The 19,998-nt window shown below is 50.7% G+C and overlaps 1 protein-coding gene across 7 annotated transcripts in view; it reads left to right on the top strand.

The window, feature by feature from the left end:
• Positions 1 to 19,998, top strand: part of Mical2 (microtubule associated monooxygenase, calponin and LIM domain containing 2) — a 204,407-nt gene that overhangs the window by 89,490 nt on the left and 94,919 nt on the right. For all 7 annotated transcript variants that reach the window (XR_001200303.3, XR_010048412.1, XR_010048411.1 and 4 more), the window contains exons 8-16: positions 1,620 to 1,720; positions 4,987 to 5,244; positions 6,327 to 6,442; positions 7,217 to 7,343; positions 8,099 to 8,189; positions 9,272 to 9,419; positions 10,064 to 10,263; positions 10,620 to 10,726; positions 17,693 to 17,776. Coding sequence is in view for 4 of the 7 variants with exons in the window: in XM_063251901.1 (XP_063107971.1) it covers positions 1,620 to 1,720; positions 4,987 to 5,244; positions 6,327 to 6,442; positions 7,217 to 7,343; positions 8,099 to 8,189; positions 9,272 to 9,419; positions 10,064 to 10,263; positions 10,620 to 10,726; positions 17,693 to 17,776 (1,232 nt within the window). In the remaining 3 variants the exon portion in view is untranslated. The remainder of the gene's footprint in view (positions 1 to 1,619; positions 1,721 to 4,986; positions 5,245 to 6,326; positions 6,443 to 7,216; positions 7,344 to 8,098; positions 8,190 to 9,271; positions 9,420 to 10,063; positions 10,264 to 10,619; positions 10,727 to 17,692; positions 17,777 to 19,998) is intronic.

Raw genomic sequence — 19,998 nt, 5'->3', positions numbered from 1 at the left:
AGATGCACCCAGTTTTCTGTAACTGATTCAGTTGACCCTTCTTTCTCACAGAATAGGAACCCATTGTGTATAAATATCACATTTCCTTTATCCATTCATCTATGAGTGGGCATATAGACTGCTTACCATATAGCTATTATGAATTGGTGCTGCTATAAGCATGGGAACACACGTGTCACTGTAATATGGTATCTTCAGCAGAGGAAAAGGAACCCTTCTATATTATAATGTTGGTGGCAATGTAAACTAGTATGACAATTATGGACTATTAGTGTGAATATTCCTCAAAAAAACTAAAGCTAGAAATTCTATTCAACCTTGCTGTTTGCCTTCTAGGTATTTTCCAGTTGCGTTATTTTTTTAAAGAGTTTTAATATTTCCTTCCAGCCTATTACATCTTTCTGAATGGTTTCAGAATTCTCTGATCCTTCCTTCCCTCAAAATCCAGGAAAACAAATATTTAAACCACCAGCTGTAAATTACGACAGGACATCGAGGTGTTTGTTTTCCAGATACTTTAATGAGCTTCCTCTACACTCCGCTGTGGCTGTCCCCTTTGGCCATTGTTTCAGTACAGGGCCCTGGCACGGGGACAGCGGGGGACTTCCTCTGATTCCCTTGGGGACCCTGGACTGACGCCTGCTTCCTATTTAGCTGTGAGAAGGCGTTACTATAGTTACACAGTGCGCCTCACCTCCCGTGGGATGCTGCTGGGCTGTCAAGTATCTGTTTCTTTCCCTTCAAAAAGCTGTGCCAGGGCTGGGGTTCTGGTTTGGTGGGAGAGCGCTTGCCTAGCATGTGTGAGGCACTGGGTTCCATTCCTAGCACTGCTGAAAAAATCAAAGATCTAAACCCGTGGTTTTCACACTCCAGTGTGCATCACAATCACCTGGAGAGCTTGTTAAACACAAGCTGCTGGTCTGGTCCCCGGAGTTTCTGATTCATTGGGTCTGGAGTGTGGGCTTGATCATTTGCTTTTGTTCTAAGTTCTCTGAGGAGCTAGTGCAGCAGACCAGGGACCACCCTAAGCTCTCGTCTCACAGCATGGTTTTCAGCGCAAAAACCGACACTTTAAGAGGGTTTGCAGGTGGTAGAAAGTGAAAGATATAGACCAGTGCACCTGGATTTTCACGCACCAGCAGGGAGATGGAGACGTCCCGCAGCTCTGTCCAGCTCTGTCCTCTTGGAAGCATGGGAGATGGGACCTGCAGCCATGCAGGCTTAGATTCTGTTTTTCCAGTGTCATTGCTTAGCTGTCTTGGCCATGACCATGGCCAGCTCTTGGCTTTCCGCAACACTTTTTACCCAGCTTTGGTCCACACACCCCTGTAGAGATTTATGGGTTTTAGAAGAAACAGTGGCTTCCTGTGACTACAAAAGCTAGCTGCTTCGAGTTGGGTAACTTCTAGCCTCCTGCTTTATCTTTCCCAGCCTTGTACTATGTGTCTTAAACGTTCCCCTCACATGAATATCGCACAGATGAATAATGAGACCTGTAAGAAACAAAGTCCAGTTGCTGGTACCCAGCGGGCACTGAAGAAGTAAACTAAGTCTGTGGACGCTTCTCTTTTCAGGGATCTGAAGAAGTAAACTAAGTCTGTGGACGCTTCTCTTTTCAGGGATCGATCTAGAGAACATTGTTTACTACAAGGACTGCACCCACTATTTTGTCATGACTGCCAAGAAGCAGAGCCTGCTCGACAAAGGTGTCATTATCAATGTACGTACCTCTTGGCTATGACAGCTCACCTGTCTTTCCCTTTGTGACTGGGGCTGGCAGCATCAGCAAGTGTGGGAGAAGACAGTGTCCTGATGGACCAAGGGGAGAAGGAGGAATGGACCCCTTTCTCATTACCTTCCTGGCCCTGGACATTGCAGGAGCCTGTGCCCATGCCCTCAGGAGTGTTTCTGTAGACGTCTGAGATTCCCAGGGTAACGTGGATCAGCCGAGCCTTTGCCTTTCGCAAGCCTCATTCAGCCCTGTCCCTTTTCTTCAAGGTCATATGTCAGTTGGAGACAGATGGGGGTTCCTTGCCATGCTGAGACTCACCTGTGAGTTTCTCACTGGGTCTCCTTGTCATGATATGGCGAAAGGTCACTATTGATGTTATCAGACAAGAGTGAAAGTGTGGCTGTGTCACATATGGACTCTGGATCCTGGGTGGGCTGTTCATAATTTTTCAGAACTTCAGTCTTTGCATCTGTCTGAAAATCTTGTTGAGAAGAGCAAATGGACATGCGTGTGTGCACAGAGTACCTTGCACAGCCCAGCCTGTGGAGGGCGTAGAGATTCCCCCTGTCACTTTGGCCTTATTTGGCTGCCTGCTCTTGTGTGCTGTGACTTCTTGGCTCCTGCTTTGTAGCTCCGCATCTTCTAGTGTAAACAGAGCACTGGGCTGGGAGGAAGAAACTCATGGTGTGTCAGTCCCTGGGCTGGCAGCTCCGTCGGTCAGGCTTCAGCCCTGGCAGAGCCCTATTCTTGTGGCTTTTGCTGCATCCTCTCTGCATGCCAGCCTAGTACTCAGGTGCTTGAGACCATTCCTTGCTGCTTCTCAAGGAAGAATGTGCCTGTCTCCTCACTAGCTTGTGCTGGCAGCTGGTCGGGTGCTGTGGTAACCCAGCCTCCCCGGAGGATGACTTACTCCACTCTCACCCTTCTCTATATGGGCTCAGCTCTTAGGGGTGACCTGAGCTGTGGCTGGACTTTGCACCCAGCTCACATAGAGCTGACAGAGCATGGTAGGGGACATGTGGCTCTAGGCTGGGACTATAGAGCCTGCTTCTGGCTACCAGTCTGGGGAGGTGGTGTCCTGTCTTTCCTGTGCCCCCAGGAATCCCCCATAGGATTGTCTCCTCATTCTGGAGCTGTGTCGGATAAGACAAAGTCATCCTAGGGCACAGGGCTTCACTATAATGGGTGCCTTTGCAGAGCAGGACCTGGACAGTCAGGCAAAGTGCCACTTGGGTTTTGTGATCCGCTGGCCAAGTACTCTAGGCTGCTGAGATGCTAAGGTCACCTTCAGATCATCTCAGGCCTTCATCCTGGCAATGATGCCTTGTTTGTGGCACCTTGGCTCCTGGGACATTGTCAAAGCCCCTCTGCATTCCCATGTCAGGCTCTGTCTCAGGACATAGATGGGTGGGGATGACTCGCTCAGCTCTCAGCTTACCCCGGAGGGCTGGGGGGGGGGGGGCTGTGAGTGAATCCCAGGCCTTAACTTGAAGCGGATCCAGGACCCTAACTGGGATCCACTCCCAGCCTCTCCTTATCCCTCAAGGGAGAGAACTGCTCGAGCACCTCCTTATCCCCCCTCAGCTCAGAGATTCTGCTCCTTCTGCCATGCACTCACACACCTGAGGCTCCCAGTACAGCAGCCGGAGGCAGGTGGATTCTCACCCACATCCAGCCTGGAGGCAGGTGGGTGCTCACCCACATCCACCATCTGCCTCTTCCACCAGGTCCCTACACTCCTGCTTGGTGTGTAGCATTCGTACTCACAACTCACCTGGTCCCCTTTAGTGGGGCTGCGGTCCATTGCAGGGAGGAGAAATGTGTGATATCTCCATTTGCTCTTTTCCCATCTCATGGCCACACCTTCAAGGGATGCCAGTGATCATGTGAATCTAGGAACAGTTACCAGACAGGAAACCACCTAACAGAAGCTCCATCCTGATCCTGAGCTCCTGGGCAGATGCTGGGTTCAATTGGGGAGGGGAAGGATGGATGTGAAAATATTAGACTTCCCCAAACAGTGTATCTGAAGTCAGAAAACTAAGACAAGAGATTAGGCTATGCCTTGGTTGTGCCTTGATGGGTCTCAGTGACACTTTGCTGTGTGCCATCTTCTGTGCCATCATGAATTCCTGGGGCAGGCATTCTCACTCACTGAGCTCGTCCCATGTGCCGGGTGTGGGGCTGGAGGTCTCGTGTGTCCAGTGTCATGCTTTCCTCTTGGCTCTGAAGTACACTGATGGTTCCCTTTGTGCAAGAAATCAAATGACTCAAAACTAAGTCAAAAGGCTCACAACTTATAGTGACCAAGTGCTGGGCTGAAATTTGCGCAGTGCACTGGGTGACCCCAAAGGCTGTGTTCATCTTACACCCCGGTCCTCCTCCCCACTGAGGTGTGCGGACTTTTTGTGTCATCTGTTTGGGAAATGTGGCCTTTTAGTTTAAGTCACTTGATGATCAAACTCTAAGCAGATCAGACTCCAGACTGCTCTAAACTTTCTCCATTCTCTGCATAGGATGGGGCACCCACAGGATGGGTTTACTAGTGTCCTAAACCCAGGGTCTCCACCCCAGCAGGGAAAAAGAACGATAAACACTCTAACAGCAAAACCAAGCTGTTCGCTTCACCGGAAGAGGAGTAACCAAATCTGGAAAGGGAGCGAGAGTTATGTCAAGCACCTATTTTTTTTCCTGGTCTCGTTTGACTGCTAAGTACAGCATGTCTAGACCACATTAACTTAACTCAGTCCATTTTTAAGTCACACTGACTCACTTGTTCTTTTGTCTTTTAATCGTATTAAAAGTTATCCCAAGAGCCAGCCATGCAAAATGTGCTCCTTCCTCGTGGCAAGACCATTATAAAGAACACTGTTCATGACAACTCTCTGTGTTCTCCGTTGAAATTCCTATTGAGACAGAACTTTTAGAATTTAGTGCCAGGAAAAGATTGCCTCCCTGAGGAACTGCTGTACTTCCTTCTTTCTGATAAGGAAATCCCTGCAACATATCACATTTCCCTTTTGCCGTGGATGCCAGGAAACCCGGTGCCAACTTTGATGCTTAATCACAGCTGTGTTAACTCTCACAGCTGGCCGATTTGCTTCTGCTTTCTGTCCTCTTGGCTCAGATCTTCCGTTTCTGCTTTGATTAACCTCACAGGGTAGACCCATTCTGAAGCCTTTCGCCTAAACGTGGGTATAAATCCTAGCCCCTTAGAGGAACAGGCTGCCACACCGTGTTCTGATCCTCCCCAGGACTGCATCGACACAGAGCTGCTGCTATGTGCGGAGAACGTGAACCAGGACAACCTGCTCTCCTATGCCCGGGAAGCTGCGGACTTTGCCACCAACTACCAGCTGCCATCCTTAGACTTTGCCATCAACCACTACGGGCAGCCCGACGTGGCCATGTTCGACTTCACCTCCATGTACGCCTCAGAGAACGCCGCCCTGGTGCGCGAACGCCAGGGACACCCGCTGCTCGTGGCCCTCGTGGGTGACAGCCTGCTTGAGGTACCGCCTGTGTTTGGAGCTTCCGGCTCCTGCTCTAAGACAGACCTCTGCATTTAGGCTCTGCCCGGCAGCATCTGCTGTCACCCATCCCAGGGAAGTGCAGGCTCTCGGCCAGGGCTGGGACTCTGCCAAGGCTGCCTGGTCCCAGAGCCTCCCCTGTCGCTCCATTTCCAAGCACCTGTTTCCCCGTGTGTAGGTGGCAGAACTCTCTCCTGTCTCTGGCTTTTTCTCAGTTGCCTTTATTGAAGTACAAAATTGAGCAGCCCTGTCCGGACCATGGGGCATCCCATTCAGAGCCTTGAGCTGGGCTGAGACCTCTTCCCCATGTGGGGGACCCTTTGTGGCCTCTGCACATGGAATCTTACAAGGTACAACAAGAGAGGTGTAGGGGCCCCAAAGTCCAGTTTCCTGGCCATGCCCTCCCTGGGCAAATCTGCAAGGGCAAGGACCCTTAGATTAAATGAATATTTTTAGAAGAGATACAATTTTATGGCAGTGTAAGCACTGAACAAACAATGTTTCTATATTTATCCCCGGTTAGAGTCCAATTCCAACGCATGCTTCATGGGAGCCGGTGACTCAGCTCGGTGACTCCTTGCTCACTATTGTGTGTGGATGTGCAGCCCGGCCCCGGGTTGAGCCCTCAGCACCCATCTGCTCCCACCTGGCCCCGCGCTGCCCAGCCTCCCCTCCACACACCACTCGTGGGCTCCAGCATTTTCCAGGCACTGAGCCTTTGCCCACACTGCCCCCAGTGACTCGTGACTAGACTCCTCCAGGTCTTTAAAATCATTATAAATTCACCTCTTTCACGCAGAATTTCCCAATTTCCTTCTCCTCCACCCGGAGCCCTCGGCAGCTGTGCTGCACATGTGTCCCCGCACCATCAGCATCTGACTCTGTGCCACAGCTGCCTGTGCCTGCAATGGGCTTCACAGACAGCAGGGCTCATGCCCTGCCACCTCCCTGTCCCTCTGGTGCATTGCTCAGGGCTGCGATCTGAGAGTGCTGGGCAGAACGGGGCAGTAATACATTGGGAGGCATCTGTTATCAACCAGAATTTTGCATGGGTTCTTTTGTAGCCGTTTTGGCCCATGGGTACAGGCTGTGCCCGTGGCTTCCTGGCGGCCTTTGACACAGCGTGGATGGTGAAGAGCTGGGACCAGGGGACTCCTCCCCTGGAAGTGCTGGCTGAAAGGTGAGTTTTGAGAGCAGACTCCTGGCAGGAGCCAGCTGGATCAGGCTTAGTCATGAATTGGGTCAGAGCAGCTGAACCTGGGGTCTCCATCTTGTGCTTATCTGCTTTCCCCATGTGGCCTGAATTTATCCTTGGGGTCCACAAGGACACTCTCCATCCTGGTGCACCACCTTCAGTGACTTCTTCTGGTGACCAGGGTCTTTGGCCCTGAATGCCCAAGATAAATCTTCTTCCAGGGTAGTTGGGGCTCACCTGCCCAGAGAGATTTATTTAAGGGGGTCTTGCAGGACAGTGGTGGGTGCCCTGTCCTGGGTGTCTGACCTCCCAGGCCTCTTCCAAGGCTGAGATCCTGGGTCAGACCCCACTGTTGGCCACATAGCTGTGACAGCCAGAGGATGGGGAGAAATTGGGGCTAACAGGGGAAGGGAAGCAGCTTCTCATGTCTTGGGTGTGGAGGCCCATGGCCATGGGGTGCTGACCACAGAAGGCGGTGTAGACAAGTTGTGATTATAATGGAACCACAGGTCACTGTGCTTCCAGCTTTGGGCCACTGCCTTCTGCCTGAGGAGGAAGCTAGCAGCCTTCCACCCCGACACCCCTTGCTCTCCGTGCCGTGACCCTCCCTCATTTTGCAGATCTGAGAAACAAGTCTGGAGGGTTACACAAACACAGCTAGAAGCCCCAGAACCAAAGCCAGCGGGGAGAAGAGGTGTGGGGACAAGGACATGAGGTGGCAAGAGCAATCTGTGACCTCTGTCCTCTGCTTCCTTCCAGGGAAAGTCTTTATCGGCTATTACCTCAGACAACTCCAGAGAACATCAACAAGAACTTTGAGCAGTATACACTGGACCCAGGGACGCGGTACCCAAACCTCAACTCACACTGTGTCCGGCCCCATCAGGTAGGCCCATCCCTGGGTCCTGCCTGGGTCACTACACTGAGTGGAGGATGGGGGTTTCTCACAAGGTCTTGACATCTTCCCAGGACTGAGGCTAGCAAAATTAGTTGGCCTAAAGATGGGACCCAGTCTCTTCTCAGGAGATGCAGGAGTACAAGTCAGACAGCACTCTTTCTAGTCCACAGGAAGCTCTAGGACACATGTGGATCATGTATATGCATATTTATATGCGTATATTTACATATGTTAATTTGCCACTAAGCATATGATTATACTCCTTGCAAATAATCTACTAGACCAAATTTCTCTCTTTCTTATCACTCATGGTCCCAGACTCTATTGTTTCTCCCTCTGATTCAGATACACCCAGTTCCCACTTCATTCAGTTACTAGAACAGAGAATGCTGTGAGTTTTTAAAAATTAGCCAGTGTGGGGGCTGGGGATTTAGCTCAGCGGCATAAGTGCCTGCCTTGCAAGCAGGCAGTTGTGAGTTCGATCCCCGGTACCAATAAAAAGGAAAAAGATAAAAAAAAAAAATTAGCCAGTGAGTAGTCTTATGGTCATTTCCCCCTATTTGGGTGGACTGCTGAGGTCCTTGGCTATACCCCATTTTCCTGCAGTCCCTGCTGGGGGTCATGCCACCCAGCAGTGCAGGTCAGCAGTAGGCAGGCAGTGAGTAGTGCGTGGCTGAGTAGAGAGCCCTGAATCTGACACTGGGGAAACTGGTGGCCAAGTGTGCAGTATCTCTTGCTTGTAGGTAAAGCACCTATATGTCACCAAGGAGCTGGACTACCACCCTCTTGAGAGATTCAACTCACTGCGGAGATCTGTCAACCTCTCCAGGAGGGGTAAGTCACCCTCCTGGGAGCCTAACAAGTCACTGAAACGCCCTTGTGGGGAGGAAGTCTTCCAGGAACCTGGAGATGTGGTTCTGCAGCCTGTTCCTCATGGGACCTTGGACAGGTGCCTCTGCTCTCTGAAAGAGCTCTGCGCTCCCTCCTGGGAATGGCCAAGCGCAGGCAGCACCTGCCCGCAGGGTCGTTGGGAGATTAGTCAGTGTGTCGAGCACTTGGCTCAGCAAAGCAAACCGCGAACTTGCCCACAGGCTTGCTGTCATTTTCCTCTTGTCTAGCGTGGGGGTCTCATCTCCTCTCTTGCATGGCAAGCTCTTTGGGCTTTAGCCTCATTCTGCTCCTCCTAGGCCAGCACACCTCTGGGCACATGCTGGTGCTTCGTGGCAGGAAAAGAGATGACACCAGGAGTCACTTGTTGGCCCCGGTTTCCCCTGGCTCCCTCTCCTGTCCACAGATGCTCTGGCTGCCTTGCGTGTCCAGACCTCACTGGCTGTCCCTGGTCAGCAAGCCCCGCCTTCTTCCCTCCTTCCCTCTGCACACCATGTGCCCACATGTGACACACTGTTTACTGTAATAAACCATTTCACTGTTATACAAACATGCCAGGATCTCTACTTTCTTGCCACTGCCAGGTCCTGTTTTCCTGGAATGCTTTCTTCTAGCCGATGAATTCCTGACACTTCTCAAGAGCCAGCTCCAGTGCACCTGCCTGGACACTTTCTGTGGAGAATTCCCCCGCCCAGGGCCAGCCTGTGTGCTGCCCAGCATGGCTTCTCTGCACTGCAGCACCATGTCATCATCACCCACTGTCACTGGCAGAGTCTGTGTCCCTAGCCTCCAACACAAGGCCTGGCCAGCGTCCTGTTAGAGGACAATGTGCTTCCCATCGAGCTTCTTATCTTTCAGGCAAGCTCTTGAGCCAGCGCCCAAACAGCAGTCTCAGGGCTGTGCCTGTGCCCCACTGTCTTGAAGTGCTGCAAGGTTCCTCTGGCCCCAGCAGTGATGGCAGTAGGCGGGAAATTCAGGAGGACCCCCAAGATTCCCCACACATCACTGCCTGTGCTTCCTCCCTGCAGAGTCCGATATCCAGCCCAGCAAGCTCTTAACCTGGTGCCAGCAGCAGACCGAGGGCTACCAGCACGTCAATGTCACTGACCTGACCACCTCCTGGCGCAGCGGCCTGGCCCTCTGTGCTATCATCCACCGCTTCCGGCCAGAGCTGATGTGAGTCTGGGGCTGAGGACAAGGGATACTGAGGCCACTCTGCTGGATGGAGGACCCTGTCCCCACAGCTGAATCAGTGATTCTCTCTGAATATTTTAAAAGCGTTTCCTCTTCTATTTGTTCTTTGGTTTTGCATGCACTGTGCCCTGTCAGCAGCGTTCTGATCTGTATCTGTCTTGGTTACTTTTCTCTTATAGCTGAGACAAAATACCTGACATCTAAAGCCAAAAGGGTAAAGATTACTCAGCTTACAGTTTATAGAGGTTTTGCTTCTTACTCATCTGGTCCCAAGGCAGGGTGGCTTATGGCAGAGGGGCAACTGTTCATAGCAGCAGAAGACATGAAAGGCAATGAGAGAGAATAGAACCGATCGAAAGAAGAGTGACTCGCAAATTTTCCATTTTCTGACATTTCAAGCCCAGAACCTGTGTACAATCATGGCTCATGTTTCACTGGGTCCTCTCTAGAGTGACAGAAGTAAACAGCTAGCTAGCATCTTCCGGGGTGGTGGTGTAGGGATTAGTGCAGGGGCTGAGGTCACCAAAGCCAGGCTCAGTGTCAGCCCTCAGTGTTCCCCATGGGCTAGATGGGCTCATCTTGCCCCACCTCTTCCTGAACTTCTCCACATTGTAATGATTCTCCAGCAACTTCGACTCTCTGAACGAAGATGATGCTGTAAAGAATAACCAGCTGGCATTTGATGTGGCCGAACGTGAGTTTGGGATTCCTCCAGTGACCACCGGCAAAGAGATGGCATCAGTCCAGGAGCCTGACAAGCTCAGCATGGTCATGTACCTGTCCAAGTTCTATGAGCTCTTCCGGGGCACCCCGCTGAGGCCTGTGGGTGAGCACCTGCGCAAGATTTGGCCCAGCTCCTGGGCCATCTCTGTCCTCAAACCCAAGTCTAGCTGCTTCCAGCACTGGGTCATCTACTGTGGACCCGCCCGGTGCCTTGAGGCCCAATGGAGGTGACTCCAGCCCTGGACTCTGTGTGAATCTGTGTCATCGGAAGATACCGTGAGGGGTTCCCTTGCTTCATCATTGCAAGGCCCCAGAGTCTCCCTGCTTAGGCCATTTACGGCTTTAGTTGAGGGTATGGGAATTATGTTAGAGGGACCTTAATACAACATTGCCCTGGTTACACACAGCTCCTCGTGGGTGTGGAAAGCCAATCTCAGTTGTGCTTTTATTTCCCCACAGATTCTTGGCGCAAAAGCTATGGAGAAAATGCCGACCTCAGCTTTGCCAAATCCTCCATTTCTAATAACTATCTCAACCTCACACTTCCCAGGAAAAGGACCCCTCGGGTAAGCTTCTGGCTGGCTTTAGTTTGCTTTCTTATTGAGCACACCTGCAATGGATAGATAGATAGGATAGGAAGAGGTACCGCTTCTTTCCTTAGTCTGTTTATGCTGATAAATTACACAGATAAAGTGGTCATGGAAGATGTGCATAAAACTTGGCTTAGTGGCTGTTTGGGAACTTCTCCCTGGCACTGGAGAGCTGGCTTTAAGGACCTATTAGTTATAAGAGCTTAGGTCTAGGATGGTGGAAAGCACAGAGGATGCACTGGTAAATACGTTTTAAAGAGAATCAGATTTGCTCCTCCTCCTACACAGTTGCAGTGAGATGATTTCAAACTTTGTTAAGCCGTTTAAATCGGGCACACAGTGGCTGAAAAGCATGGTGCTGATGTTACGTGTACACGTCGGCTTCACTAATGTTTTATCCATCTGTCTGGTAAGCGTTGAATGGGCCCTACTGTGTGCCAACTTTAGGGGTGTTACTTTGGTTTGTGTTTGGCAAGAGAAGCAAATATGCAGAAGTAAATAATACATGCCCTTTGGCTTTGAGGAGCTCGGAGCCTAATAAAGAGATTCCCAGACTTTCTTGACTCACGGCACTAGTGTCTGTAACTTTTTCATGGTGCCTTTGGCATCTCAGTGAGAGATGAGTTTTCTTGTGTAATGTGCCCATTTTAAAGATGCAAACAGAGGCCCAGAGAGACTAAGTACCTTGCCCCAGGTGACCATGCCTCCTTTGCCACTCATTAGTTCATTCAGAAAGACATTTGTCGTGTATCCCATGACAGGCACGCAGATGCGATGCAGGCTTGACCTTAGGGTCGAGCTGGGAAGTAAGATACCTGCAAGGCAGGGAGAAAATTAAGAACCAGAGGGGAACAAGAGAATTTGAAAGGCTGGCAGGGGGCAGAAGATCAGGAGAGATGGTCAGAAAGGCAGGAAGGGAGCTGGACGACCCAGGGCGGGGAACATTTCCACAGGATGGGCAGGGACATATCGTGGGGAAGCCAGGCAGGGTGCGAACTGAGCACAGGCTCTGCTAGGGGATTTGAGGCATTAGGGGAAGGCACGTGTCAGACGAGTAGGACTGGAGTGTGTCTGTTTAGGGGTGATCATGGGGACAGAGGAAAGGGTCAGGAGAATGGGGCCAGAGCTTGGCCGCTGGCTGGATCAGGGCGGCTGGGTGGGTGGGTGGAAGGGCCGCACTGGAGCCCGCTGTCCGGGAGCCTCAGTGTGTCTGTACATCCTCAGTCCTGCCTTGTCCTGCTCGTTTCTGTGCCCAAGGGATGACGGACGGCGCCACAGGGCCTCCTTTTTTCCCCTGCCTGTGTGAACGAGGGTCAGTTTTCCACCACGGCCTGCACTCCTGCTCCCTAGAATGCTGCAGCAGCTGTTGGCCAGGTCCCCAGGGCAGGAGTGCCTCATGCTTCTGCTTCTGCCCCTCCCTGGCTCGAGGATGAATGGGCTCCAGGGCCAGCCTGGGGAGGGACCTATGAGATCTGTGGATCTTTCACAAAGCCCTGCAGCCACCCGCTGCTCTTAGCTCTGCTGCCCTGGTCCTCAGCGCTCTCCGGGCAGGGTGTGCGGCCCACAGCCAGTGCTGTGCTCTGGAGACCAGCTGTGTCTCCTCCCACCCCTGGCCCAGCTGATTTTGGCTCAGCAGCCCAAGCAGCCCCATTTCAAGCTGCCCACCCCTCGCAAGCCAGTGCATCTCCCCGGGGCTCCTGGCCAGACCCTCAGTGCCTCTCTCACTTATAAGGTTCCTCCTACCACTTAGCCCCACAGGGACCCGGAGGGGGGGTGACCCTTTTCCTCACCACACCTTTGTGTACAGAGTGAGCTTTGAGCTGAACAGCTAGGCCAGCTCAGGCTTGGGAGGCAGGTGGTCAGGGGCCAGCCTGACCCTCGAGGGCTGCTGGCGCCGTACTCCCTCCTTCTAACCCTGCTAGGAAGCACACGGGAGCTGGGCCTCAGCCAGGTGATATAACATTGGAAATTTCTGCCAGTCTTGGGATAGGTGAGCAAACTCGGTTCTTAAAGTAAGTGCTGGCATGCCAGTCATTTATCCTTCTGTCTCTTCTCAAAACAATGGCGTGTTCCCTCTGGATGGTCAAGGTTGTTATCAGTAGGTCTGCTGGGTCGCATTCTGCCTTGGTCACCAGCACACACTACATATTATGAAAGTCCCTCCTCCCCACCCTGCCACCTGTATCCAGGTCCTTTCGTGGTCAGGGAGCCTGTGTGCTGTGCTATTTGACTTCACCATTTCCCACAGCAGAGTGCTGAGTCCACCCCAGCCTACACAGACACACATGGACAACTCCTCTCCAGAGGCCCTGAAACAACCCCACAAGAGGATTCGCTGGTGCCTGCTGGGCAGGTCCTAAACTCCCTCTCCTGGTTTTCACTGTTGATGTTAACTTCTTTCTTCCCTAATCTCATCTTCCTGATAACATCGGAATCCCAGCTTGACTTATCAACTTCAAACAAAATGAAAGGTGCTTTCTCCACCAAGGATCTCCTTTACTGTTATGGAGAGTAATTTTCCCATGCCATATAAGTGAGGGCCCAGTGGGGCAATTAGCTCTGAAGACAGGGTAGCCAGACGGTGAGAAGGAAGGGGAGAGGCTGAGAATTACATGTTCCTCTCGCAAAGCCCATAGCCCACTTTTATAAATCTGCCTGTGACTTGGTCAGATCTAAAAGCTTCTCTTTTGTTGTTGTTATTTAATTTTGTTTTGTTTGTGAGACAGAGTCTGGCTAAATTTCCCAGGCTGACCTCAAACTTGAGATCTTTTTGCCTCTGCTTCCGAAGTAGCTGGAATTACAGATGTGTGCCACCATGCCTGATTAAAACCTTCTGAGCATGGGGCAGTTCCCAGAGCATTAAGGCTCTTGTCACCATGCGTACAAATGACACATGAACCTGTATCCTTAGGCTCTGTCATTTCTGCATTTGTACACGTACACATACACTCGTACTGGTACTACCTGTCTGTATTCTGTGCTCTCCTAGACTGTGGGGCATTGGTCATGTGTGTACTTACGGGCATTACTGTTATTACACTTGGTGTATTTTATGTGTATGCATGTGTAGGGTATCTGGGTTATGATGCACTCTAAACCCACTTCCTGGGGAAAAGCAAATAAACCATCACCTGCCCTGAAAAGTGCATCCCAGAAGCTGGGTGAGAAGCCTCAGGACTCATCCTGCCTAGCCAGGGCCTCTCCTCCAGCCTGGTCTTGAGTAGGGTGGAGTTCACGCACCGCGACTCCCTGTGTCCATGTCAGGGCAGAGGGGTCCCAGGCCCATCCCCAGCTCTCCTCTCCTCTATTATAGCCAAAGGTATTAGACAAGGAAGGGCTGCTTCTATCCATCTATCTGTTCCTTCCACAGCTGTTTATTGAGCATCTATTTCAGACTGAGTTCTCCTCTCAGTGCTGAGCAGAGTGTAGCAAGCAAGTAGGAAGTTTACTTTCCAGGGGAACCTACAAGGTCTTCTCACCCCCCTTCCACAACTTCCCTCATGGAACCCTTCCCTTCCCACACCTGCTGGCGTTCCCACTAGGTTTCCGGTCCTTCTCTTCCCTTGCAGAGACTTGGAGGGTCAGAGCACCGAGTGCCGAGGCTGGACAGGCACAGGCCCCCGAGCAGCCTCTAGGACCGTGGCTTGCAGCCCACTGCCAGGCCGCCTTTTCTACGTCCCACCACGCACCCCTTTTCCGGGACTGTGGGCGGAATTGAGATTGGGGTTGCAATTTGGAATGAGGTAGATGAATGCATATTCAGGCCTTCTGGGGACTTGGGAATAGTCAGACAGCGCCCATGTGTGTGTGCAAAGTGAGGATAGCAGCCCTGTGGAGATGAGTGTGGGGGTGTCTGCAGGCCTGGCGCATGGAAGGGACTCGGTTGATGACATTTTCCTGCCTGTAATGATGCCCCTCATTGCTGATACGTAAAGCTGTTTGGATTGAGCATTGGTTCTACACAGTAGCTTACGAAGCACTTCCAAATTTATATCTCATTTGACCCTTGTGTTACCTCTAGAGGAGGGCTGGGAACACATCCTCCCCCCAGGTTTATAGGTGGGGAAACGTGGACTTGGAGAGATTAAATTTTGGTAAATTATGGTAAGGAGCAGGTACAGATGTTTAAAATTCTGTTACAAAAACTCACCCACTAATATGACTAACACTTTTATAGTTTAAGTGTTTTACATCTGCCGTTCCATTAGTCTGCAGAACATCTGAGCTAGACAGTATAAGTCTCTTTCTTACAAGTAAAGAAACAGCAAGTTGATTATCCCTAAGGTCACACAGCTGGAGAGTAATTAATACAAGAGTATTGTCCTGTGATTCCTTGAAGACCCTTGCTAGTGTTTTCATTTTTCTAATATCATAGCTGCCACCTGGTTGAACCATGCCATACCCTACAGTGGCCACCCTCCCTCTGACCCAGACTTAATCTTCCTCCAGAATTAGGCTGTGTGAGCTAATGTAGCCAAAAATCACATCAACTCAGGCAGTGTGGGAACACGATTATCTTATGCTAGTCAAATAAGTGATCCAACTGGCACATATGTACCTTTGATTTATTTTTAAAGGAAACCAATTCATTTAATAAATGCCTTTTGGCATACAGAGTCTTCTAAACCCTTGGGAAATCATGATAAGAAAGTGTTATTAGGGTGAGAGCTGGGAAAATTACCAGGAAAAGAAAGTAACTTATGTGTTTATTCTCATGCTCCTCTTGGCTAGGCGTGAAAAGCATTTGTTTCCTCCTGTGCTTCCGGTTCTCTAGAGTATAACAAGGTCCAAGAGGTTGTGGGTTCTGAATCCATTCTGGCTTCCAAATTAGATATACAGATCAGAAAAAATAAGATATAGCTCTAGATTTGAATTTTCTTAACATTTTCGTTGGAACTTAGATCCGAGTTCCAAATTTGCGCTTCAGTGATAAATCCACATGGAATGGTGATGTCCTTTGAGTCTGTGTGTTGCTGAGTTCCCTAGAGTCTGTGTTTCATTGCCTCAGGCTCAGGGGGCAAGGATCTGTGAAGAGAAGGCTGCTCCTTCTCTCCCCGCACAACAGTTTGGGGACTTCCTAGGGGCTGCTGGCTGGGCCCCTCCCCAGGAATGGCTTTGGGGAGCCTGCGGGTGAAAGGATGAGGCTTGTTGGGGCTCTCAGGGTGTCAACAGCCACAAGCCAGGCTGTTGAGTGAGAGACTAAGACTGCATTATGTTGCTCTTGGGAACAAAAGCCAAGTCCTTGTGGAAGGTGGGTGAAAATCAGAGAGGCCTAAGCCCTGTGTGAGGCTTTCTGTTGTTTGTACTTTCATAGGCTCCCAGCATTCCCAGGCGGTGGGGCTGGGCATCCCTACGCCTGAGACGCTAAGCCCCAACATTGTTGAAAATAAGGTCATCTATTTCGCTTGGTGACTGCCCAAGCCTCTGGGCTCAAATTATTTCCATTCACAAAATAATGATTTAGGAGGAGCTGAGGCAAAGGTTGCAGGGAAGGCAGAACCTTTTGATCTGTTGTTCTGTGCCGCCTGGGTCAAATTTTTGAGCAAATATCAATGACTAAACTGTAGTTCATCTTTTCTTTTTTAAAAAAATATAAATAAAAGGTGCCAATAAACTTGAGAGGGCAGGGGTGATGTAGAGGGTTTGTTGGAGGAAAGAGGGTGTGCTATGTACTGTTCCCCGTGGTGCCCAGAGCTGATGCTGTTTCAGAATGGCCCGGAGGAAAGGACTCTCCTCGGAGGTAGCAGAATTAGGGGAGTGGCGTTAGTTGTGCGTGTTTTTGTTTCTGGGTCCAGGCAAGCGGGTGGCCTGAAGCCCTCCTCCTGCTCCCACCGGATGGAAAGGCTGGGATGTGACTGGGCCTGCTGTGGAGAGCCTGACTGGGCATAGGGGACCCTGTAGGAAGAACAGAGAGCTGGGGGGCACTGTCCACTAGGGGAAGGCCCCAGAGAATGCAGGCTGGAGGGAAAGAGTCCTGCCTCAGAAAGTTGGGGAGAAGGGTGCCAAGCAGACCACGGTCAGTGAGGAGGATGGGCTCCCTCAGCAGGGTGCAGAGGAGGCAGCAGATCCAGCTTCCACACCCAGCCCAGCCCCTCACTCACCCAGAATGGTCTCTCTCATTCCCTCCACAGACAGCAGGGTGATGTTTGCCTTTAGGGCTGGATAAAGCGAGGTTTCCTGAATCCAGATGTCCAGGTTCAGACAGCAGTATGTGGGCCGTGAGGGTTTGTCCACAGGGCAACCGTGAGATGTGTTGTGCAAACCAGGATGCTTTGTGAGTCACAGGGCAGACTGTTAATAACCGTGCCGTACGAGGGAGGCAGTGAATCAGAACTGTCCTGGGCAAACGAGGCTGGCTGTGTGCTCCCACTAATCCTCCGCTATACCTAATGCTGATCAGAAATTAATAAAGTGTTGTGATCATGACTGAATTACAGACTCAATTTGGCACACTGGACAGTTCCAGTACTCTGTACTCTGAGGCCTACCAAGGCGAATCAATGTCACTTTGTCAGAAAGGGTCCTGGGGGCAGAGGGACTCTGTGGTCCTCATGAGGGCACAAACCAAGGGCAGGTACAGCTTGACTACACCTTTCCACGCTCCACACCCCAGGTCACACTGCAACAGAGACAGTCCCTGCCTGGCCAGTGTCACAGGAGGTCTCACTAGGACACTTTGGGATATAATTCCCAGCCCTTCCAAGTAAACCCTTGGCTTCCTGGGTGGAGTAAGTTCCCGTCCACTGTGACCATAGCTCCCAGATAGCATGTGTCATGGTGCAGAGCCACTCCACCATGTCTGCCATCAGGCTGGCCCACAGCCAGGGATCCATCTGTGCATGTGCCCTTTTAGTTCAAGGCCAACCCGACTGCCTCAGGGATGCAGGTAGAAATGAAGCCTTTGGCAGCTATGAGCTTACCATGCTGTCTTTACCGTTACAGGGAGATGCCCAAACCGAAGAGAATGACATGAACAAGCGGAGGCGGAAAGGCATCCTCAACCTGGATGAGGACTGTGTGCGCAGGGTCAGTATAAACAAAGGCCAGTTGCCTGGCAACCAGGGACTCAGGGCTGCTGGATGGGACCACAGTTCTTTCTTGCTCTTAAACCACTGAATTAGGCCTGACTTGATGGAAAGGCAGCCATCCTCCCTCTACTACTTCCTACCTGTCCACCTTAAGGAACACAGCCTCCTGGGGAAGGGGAGGATTCCATCTGTGAAATGTACTTGAAATGTAAGAAGCTGCAGGAATTCTAAAGATTAGTAAAATGACATGTGTAACATACTGGACACGGCATCTGACATGTGCTAATGAACACTGGACCACTAGTAAGTAGGAAAGAGGCACCAGTAGGCCCACTTTTCTCCAAATCATTGCATTTCTTTTTCTTTTTTTTTTTTCTTTTTCTACCCCTTTCGAGCCAAATATCCTGGGGCCTATAGTGCCACCTTCTGGTAGAAAAGAAAAGTTGCAAGCAAATTAGTCAGAGGAGAGTGCTAATCTCACAGCTGCTTCTGAAAAATTGGTCAGCAGGGGCTGGGGATTTAGCTCAGCGGCATAAGCACCTGTCTTGTAAGCAGGTGGTTGTGAGCTTGATCCCCGGTACCGATAAAAAGGAAAAAGACAAAAAAAATGGTCAGCAGATATGTAAGTTCTGCTTTGCCAGGCTGCCAGGTACGCACTTCATTTCAAAAAGCCCTTCTAACTCCAAAAAGCAAGCATTTGTGTCTCAGTGAAATGTAAGGTGCCAGCTTTTGCTTGCCAATTGGTCATAACAAAAACTGATTTAGAACTAGCTGTGATAGCATACACCTGTCATCCAGGCACTCTCACAGGCTGAGGCAGGAGGATCCCAAGTGTGAGCCCAACCTGGGCAGCTTAGTGATTTAGTAAGACTTTGTCTCAAAGCAAAAAACAATGGACGAGCTGGAATGTAGCTCAGTTTGAAGGCCTTTGGTTCAATTCCTGATACAAAAGAAAATGAAAGATTTATGGGCATGTGGAATTATTTGTACAATGCATCAATGTTTGATTCATGGGGTTTAAGGAAAAAAATTTTCTATCTTACATCTTCAAAGATGTTTGTCACTATAGTTTAGAGCATGTCTGTGGTTTGTTTCACAGTGACAAGCTATACAAGATTTGGTTGAGAATTACCGTGAGTGTTACATTTATTCCAGTAAAGGACCCATTGCCATTAATCCTCCCCCAAAACCCTCCCCCTGCTGCCCCACACTTACCCTGTCATTCCTGCCACTTTCTGAAGCAGCTCGGGATGTCCTCTTTCATGTCTTTAGTTGCACTGATGTAACTGCCTCAGTCTTATAAATTGATTCGAAGCATTTAGCTTTCACGGTCCCTTTGACTCTGGGGAAGATTCAGAAGCCACAAGTCCAGTGTGTCCAGTGAATAAGACGGATGGAGACACAAGATCCTATTATGAGTCTGCCTTTTCTGTTGGAGGGCGCCGAGCAGCAGCATTCAGTGTACTGTTAAATCACACCCCATAGAGGCCGACCCCAAGGGAGAACAGAGCACCCCAGAATCCTCATTAGGGTCACACCATCTTGAGGAGTCTTTTCCTGCCTTTTGCCCTTGGCCAGCAACATGGGGCTGGAGTGGGAAGAAGCCTGGTCTGCATCCACCCCTTCTGAGCTCTGAGCTGTTTTCTGGGTGGCTGGTTTGCTCTGTCACCTTCAACAGAGCAACAATCCTTGCTAGTCTGCTCTAAGCATGCTCTGAGACCCAGCAGCAGATCAGTGGGCCTAGGCACTTGTTAGAAATGCAGGCTCTGGAGTCTCCTCCCCAGGCCCAGCGAAGTCTCATCATCCACGCGTCTGTTAATACCCCCAAGTGTCGGCCTGTGCGACCCTCTGACTGACTGACCTTGGTCTTCCATGGCAGTGAGGCTTCGTAAACGTACGCAGTGAATGCACCCTTCTCTGGTTCCGTTCTCAGTACCGTGCGGTCAGTTCCATCACAGCTGTGAAGCAGGAGGTTCCCCTTCGCTTTCTTTTTGCCCCGCACCTCAGAGAGGCTGTCCATAGAGTTTCCCACAGGCCTGCCATGCTTAGGCTTTCTTCAAAAATTAATGCACCCAGGCTTGCCTCCCTCTGTGAGTTTCTTCCAAGGGTACACATCTTTGCTGTCTTGAGAATGCTGCTCCTGCGGGGAAGGCCCACTGAATCCTTGGGAAATCTCACTGCCCACTTGGCCTGGCAGTGCTTTTCTGCTTCCTTGGTGAA

This window comes from Cavia porcellus, unplaced genomic scaffold (genome assembly GCF_034190915.1).
Source record: "Cavia porcellus strain 051 isolate PalLab524CR breed Dunkin Hartley unplaced genomic scaffold, mCavPor4.1 scaffold_6, whole genome shotgun sequence".
Taxonomy (NCBI): Eukaryota; Metazoa; Chordata; class Mammalia; order Rodentia; family Caviidae; genus Cavia; species Cavia porcellus.
The sequence above is the reverse complement of the archived record's forward strand: the minus strand, read 5'-3'. Positions and strand labels throughout refer to the sequence as shown.